At 43.6% G+C, this 6,918-nt stretch overlaps 1 protein-coding gene across 1 annotated transcript in view; it reads right to left on the bottom strand.

Annotated features, from left to right (window-relative positions):
• Positions 1–6,918, bottom strand: part of LOC145397738 (beta-1,4-glucuronyltransferase 1-like) — a 52,148-nt gene that overhangs the window by 44,922 nt on the left and 308 nt on the right. Inside the window, exon 2 of the mRNA XM_080270756.1 lies at positions 4,977–5,177. Within this exon, the coding sequence (XP_080126882.1) occupies positions 4,977–5,177 (201 nt within the window). The remainder of the gene's footprint in view (positions 1–4,976; positions 5,178–6,918) is intronic.

A 6,918-nucleotide genomic window follows, 5' to 3' on the forward strand; every position in this document is an offset into this window, starting at 1 on the left:
GGGGAGAGAGGAGGAGAAAAGAAGTAAGGAAGAGAGGAGGGAAGGAGAGAGGAGGGGAGAAGGAGAAAGGATGTAAGGAGGAGTATATGGGAGGGAAATAGAAAGGAAGTGGAAAGGAGAAAGGGAGGGAAGGAGAGAGAAGCTAAGGGGGTGAAGGAGAGGGAGGAAGAAGCAAAGGAAAGCAAACAGCAACATCCCTGTTTTCCTTCCGATGTTGCTGTTATGGGGAAGGTTATAACGAGGCAAAGACAAGGATAGACAAGCAGGAAGGTGAGAAGCAGGTGAAGAGGAAGTAAGAAGAGAGGAAATAAGGAGGAGGAAAAGGCGAAGTATGAAGAGAGGAAATAAGAAGGAAAGGGCGAAGTAAGAAGAGAAGAAATAAGGAGGAAAAAGCGAAGCAAAGTAAGAGGAAGTAAGTGGGAGGAGGAAAGTCGAAGTAAGGAGTAGGAGTAAGAGAGGAGGAGGTAAGGAGAGGGAAAGTACAGAGGAGAAGGGGAGGGAAAGAGGGAGGGAGAAGGGAGGAGGGCAGGGGGAGGGAAGGAGGGGAAGAATGGAGAAGAGGAGGGAAGATGAAAGAAAGGGATAATCGGAGAGATATGGAGGACGGAGCGAAAAGCAGGTGAGTGAATGAATGTGAGAGAGAGAGAGAGAGAGAGAGAGAGAGAGAGAGAGTGAGAGAGAGAGAGAGAGAGAGGAGAGAAAATTAAGACAGAAAAATAGGGAAAAGGAAAGAGACTGAAGAAGTAAATGGGAAGAGAGGAGAGGGGGCAAGAAGTGAGATAAGAATATATGAGGCAAGGAGGAGCATAAAAGGGAAAGTGGATATAAACTTTAATGAATGTTACATGAGAGAGAGAGAGAGAGAGAGAGAGAGAGAGAGAGAGAGAGAGAGAGAGAGAGAGAGAGAGAGAGTTTTGAGGAATATTGGAGATGTTCCAGAGAATCAATAAATATTAATAACACAGCGGATCACAGAAAAATCTCTCTCTCTCTCTCTCTTTCTCTCCATTTAATTACTGCTTAATCCACCCTTCTTTTCTATGGCATCCCAGTCTTCCCTCTTTTATTCTTCTCTCTCTCTCTCTCTCTCTCTCACTTCGATATCAGGTCCAAATCTCCCACGTTTCTCAACTCATTTCCATCTCCGATTCAGTTGGAAATGAACCTCGACTCCTCAGAAAAATGATTTGCTTTAATTGCATTTTTAGAAAGCGGTAATGAGCGACGGAGAAAGAGTCAGCGGTAGAGAGAGAGACAGACAGACAGAGAGACAGAGACAGAGTGAGAGAGAGAGAGAGAGAGAGAGAGAGAGAGAGAGAGAGAGAGAGAGAGAGAGAGAGAGACAGAAGAGAATGAGCGGAAGGGGTTGAGAGGGAGAGTTAGGAATTGAGTGTAAAGAGTAAGAGAGTAAGGAGTAAAGATAATGAAGGGTAGAGAGAGGGCGAGTAAAGAGGGTAAGAGTTAATAAAGAATAAGAGTTAATAAAGAGTAACGAGAGTCAGGAGTGAAATTAGGGGTAAAAAGAGTCAAAAGGTGAGAGAGTCAGGAAAAAAGAGAGTGAAGAGAAAACAGAATGACGAGTAAAGAGAGTGAGAGTAAAGAGAGTAAAGATTAACCAGAATCAGGTGTAAAAAGAGTCAGGAGTGAAGAGAGAGTAAAGATAATAAGAATAGAGAGAGTGATAAATAGAGAGTGAAGAGTAAAGAGAGTTAAGAATAAAGAGAGTTAAAAATAAAGAGAGAGGGAGAAATGGGGGCTGGCATGTGCGATCTTGCCTTTGTTCTCACTGTCCCTGATTACTCACGAAAAGAAAATGAGAGAGAGAGAGAGAGAGAGAGAGAGAGAGAGAGAGAGAGTTCCGTGATCCCCTCATGGTCCCTTCATCTTTACTGCTGTCCATGCGTTGAGGAGGTAGAGTGAGGAATAAGAGTGAGCCAAGGGGGAAAAAGAGTGATTAAAGTGAGGGAGAAAGGCGTTAGGAGGGTAAGATGAGAGTGGAGGAAGAGTGACTGGGATGAGATGGAAGAGTGAATAAGGTGACAGAGAAGAGACAAGGGGTAAAGAAAAAGTGGAAGAAGAGTGGAGAATATTGAAAGAAGAAGACAAGTGGATGAGATGATGCAGGGTAAGTCATGCACCCTACCCCCCTCTCCCCTCCCCCACCTCACCCTCTCCCCACCTCCTCCACTTCCCCCCCCCTCCCCAACTCCTCCCCACTTCAGCACTGTAAGGAGAGTCATAGGCAAATTACCTGACTGATACTTGTGCTTCACCGATAATCATAATCATCATTGTCATCATCACCATCATCATAATTATTGTCGCCGTCATCATCATCATAATTACTGTCGCCGTCATCATCATCATAATTATCGTCATCATCATCATCGCTGTCGTCGTCATCATCATCATTATCGTCATCTTCATCATAATTACCATCTTCGTCATCATCATCATAATTGTTGTCGTCATCATCATCATCATCATCATCATCATCATCATCATCAACAACCTGACCTTTTCACGTAAGGATGGGGTGCGACCCAGAAACAGGGAGAGAAAAAGTTTTTACAAGTGCACTCTCATTTTTCCACTTTCGAATTTGACGGTTTTTTTTTTAATATGATTCGTTCCATTTTGACAGCCATTTCTCTCTCTCTCTCTCTCTCTCTCTCTCTCTCTCTCTCTCTCTCTCTCTCTTCCCAACCCCTTATCATTAATGGGGGGTCCGTGGGAAATTAGACTTTTTAGGTGGGGAGGTCACAAAAACAAGTGATTTGGCAGAAAAAGTAATGTCACTCTCAAAACTTTGGCCAGAAGTTGGGGGTCTGATTTGAATTTTAAGATTTTCTCGTCCCCAATCAATTCGAGAGAGCCGGTCCTAACCCTGGCATTCTTCGGTCCTAACCCTGGCATTCTTCGGTCCTAACCCTGGCATTCTTCGGTCCTAACCTTGGCATTCTTCGGTCCTAACCCTGGCATTCTTCGGTCCTACCCTTGGCATTCTTCGGTCCTACCCTTGGCATTCTTCGGTCCTACCCTTGGCATTCTTCGGTCCTACCCTTGGCATTCTTCGGTCCTAACATTGGTATTCTTCGGTCCTACCCTTGGCATTCTTCTGTCCTACCCTTGGCATTCTTCGGTCCTAACCCTGGCATTCTTCGGTCCTAACCTTGGTACTTATTGAAGGGTTATTTATGGGCATTACACATACCGCTTCACGTGGTGGCACACATATGAACACGCGGTGGAGCTACCTGGTTATAAGAAACGTTCCTCAGCTGGGTATAATAAACGTTACTACTACTACCACCACTATTACTACTACTACTACTGCTACTACGGCTACTACCACTACTCCTACTGCTACTCCCACTACTAGTACTACACAGACCAAACACATCAAGACCTAACCCATTCGAGAAAGTCACATTTTTCGGTCCGAATCATGACATAGGTATAAGACCCACATTTTCATTTAGGCCTTAAAGTTTTGAAACGTAGGCTCGGATTCCCAGATTTTGAGATTTACCTCATATTTATCATTTCTCATCTTCCTTTGAATGAAATGGGAAGGAAAAGTCACAGAAGAAAAGCGAAGTCAGTTGAATACTACGTTTTAAAAGTAACATTTTTCAGTATCTTCTCAAAGCACACTTATACCATTAAACCACTTTCTCCGCTTCCAAAACCTTGCTGTCTCACCTACATTTTTTTTTACTGAAGATGAAAGGATGAAGGGAAAAAAATCTGTGCACTTGCTTACAGGTGTCCTCAGTTCATTTACCATATCCACCTACCTTCTTGGACCACCTGCCGCCTCTTGCCTTGAACTCCATTACATACGCCATCTCACCACTACATTTATCCTTTATTCTTACTTATTTTATATATATTTTTTCTACATTTATCCCTACCATATGAACATACGATCTAGGCACACACTCCATCAACTGACTTCCTTACTCCACATCTCCCACAGATCTTAATGTTTCTTATTCTATCCACTCTATCCATTCCACACCCTGCCTTCATCCTATCCACTATACACATTCCACATACACTCCTCATCCAATCCACTTATACATTCCACATACACTCTTCATCCAATCCACTTATACATTCCACACACTTCCCTCATCCTATCCACTCATACATTCCACATATACTCCTCATCCTGTCCACTTAATACATTCCACATACACTCCTCATCCTATCCACCATACACATTCCACACACACCCTTCATCCTATCCTCCACACCCATTCCACACCCATTGCTCTACACTTCCATTTCCTCTATTCTTACTCTTCCACTTTTCCGAGAAGTTTGGTGGTGCAAGATTGGAAAAAGAAATAAAAAGTCATCGTAATAGAGGGGTTGTGTCAAAGAGAGAGAGAGAGAGAGAGAGAGAGAGAGAGAGAGAGAGAATGTGTAAAGATGCCATGCTTGTAAAAAGAGGTGGAGTAGAGACAGAGGTGACGGTGATGGAAGGTGGTGACAGGAAGACTGCCAATCTCTCTCTCTCTCTCTCTCTCTCTCTCTCTCTCTCTCTCTCTCTCAATTCTTGTTTTCTTACCTTTTTTCTCCCGTAATCATTTCCTTCTCCCTCTTCGCCTGTTCCCTTTACTTTCTTTTCTTCCCTTGAGTTTTTCCTTCCATGCTCAACCCTTCCTCTGCTGCCCTAGTTTTACGTATTTTTCTTAATGTACGATACTGCCATGGGTCTCATACACACAGACACACACACACACACACACACACACACACACACACACACACACACACACACACACACACACACACACAGAGGCGGGCAAAAACATTATCGCTGCACCTTGTAAAGACGAACGATAACAAGATAACGAGCAAATAACCCACCACGAGCTCAAAGGCCTAATATATTGAGATAACCGCGGCTAAGCACAGCATGACTTCCTCCCATTACCCTAACCATACCACCTCGAACCCCTCACCTGAGCAAGCCAGAAGAGCCTGTCCACGGAGGCTTGTGTGGCCAGGCAGACAGGTGACGACTGACTCATCTTGCCGTAGTTGGGCCCTGTGAAGACGTGGTCGTGGGTGCGGTATATGCGGCGTGCGTCCCAGCGGCCCTTGGCACCATCCACCTCGAACTCCCCCACACCCACCACCAGGGACGAGGGCGGTAGGCTGTCCTGTGGGGGAAGAGGCGTAAAGTCAAGTTCCTTTATCGCGTTGACTCTGTGCTGTTCTTACTCTACCCTGACCCAGATATTTATATTCCGGTTTACTTTTCATAGCGTAATGGCAGAAAAAGACAGTACCAGGGGTCTACATCCTTTTCATAGCACTTCTCTGTGACAGGCATCTTATTCTAGTGCTGATTTACGGTTACACTTCAGCAATCAGGATGGACAGATGGCAGTTTAGGCCAAGTTAGACACAGTATAAACAAGAGCCCGGTGAAAATCTAGGACAGCTCCCATGATTATAGTTTTACAACTGAAGTATTTTTTTCTCGATAAAATTAACCCGAATATAATTATAATAGTTCTAAAAATTGTGGAAATGGCGTAATTTTGAAGTTATTAATTATACAACTTCCAGTTTCACATTTGAAACGCGGAAAAATGGCGGGCCTCCATGTAGGGCTTTTGGGTCGATTCGGTCCCAGGGTCATTTTGTCCCCAGTTGTTTTGTCCCTGCTAATCTGTTCTAATCTGTCCTTATTTAACCTAATTTAACCTAACCTAGACTAACAACCTAACTAAACTAACGTAATCTAACTTAAGCTAACCAAATCTAACGTATTGCAACCTAGTCAGAACGACGTGGGGACGGATGGATTTTCGTGCTGAATTAACCTGTAGGAGGACGCGACAACCAGTGTAAACAAACCTAGCCTTAGTGCCCTTAGTATCATGCTGGTTATTTCCACAGAATTGGGGTGCATTAGATGAATTACACTGTCATAAAACTTAATCCTTTGCCATAATATTATCAATATCTGTTAACATTTTGACCAAGATCCCTAACTCCTTTCAGCTCTGTAATGGCCAAATATAGTTAGACTGGAGGGTCAGTTTAGATAGTAACCAAGGAGACTCATTGGTATCTCATTACTAAGGGTCGTCGAATTTGATGTAACCATGACGTAGTAATCAAATTGTCGATGCTGTCCAGTTCCGTCAGATAAAAAAAAAAAAAATGACCAGTCTCTCTAAACCTATTTTCCAGAGAAGAAGGCTTAAGATTAACCCTTATCGTCTGCTAAGGGTCAGTAAGGCAGACAGTCACACTTTTTGTTGGGCCAAGCTTCTGGAATTCGAACCACAGTAGTCAGTGCTCCATTAATAGTCACTGATTATCCCGCTGGCTGAACAGGAACAAGGCGGGTACAAACTTTCCTGGGTTAGATGAGCCAACCCAAGCATTCCCGGCTTCCTCAGACTCTCAAAAGATGTTAGAAGGTTACTGAACACAAGTAATATCTTCAGGAAATTGCAGTGAAAGTTACAGAAGACAAATCCCTCCAGGAAATTGTCAAGAAATACGATGAAATTACTCTCATATCGCTGATGATACATATCCCCCAAACACGATTTCTCTGTTAAAAAATCTAACTACTGTCTTAATTGGTCGCCATTTCTGAGGGTCCTTCTGCATACGTAGGGCCGTGTTGATGGCTGTTGATTATGAAAAGCCCAAAAAACTGCCTAAATAAACAAGAATACGAGGCTACAGTGATTCAAGCTACAAAGTCGCTAAACTGGGCCATGATCTAGCTACAGTATCGCTGCACTGGGCCCAGATCTACCTACGGAATCGCTACACTAGGCCATGATCTAGCTACAAAATCGCTAAACTGGACCATGATCTAGCTACAAAATCGCTAAACTGGAGATATATCTTGCTACAAAATCGCTAAACTGGACC

Source organism: Coenobita brevimanus, chromosome 43 (assembly GCF_032717465.1).
Source record: "Coenobita brevimanus isolate Jiangsu-jjx chromosome 43, ASM3271746v2, whole genome shotgun sequence".
In the NCBI taxonomy this organism is placed as follows: domain Eukaryota; kingdom Metazoa; phylum Arthropoda; class Malacostraca; order Decapoda; family Coenobitidae; genus Coenobita; species Coenobita brevimanus.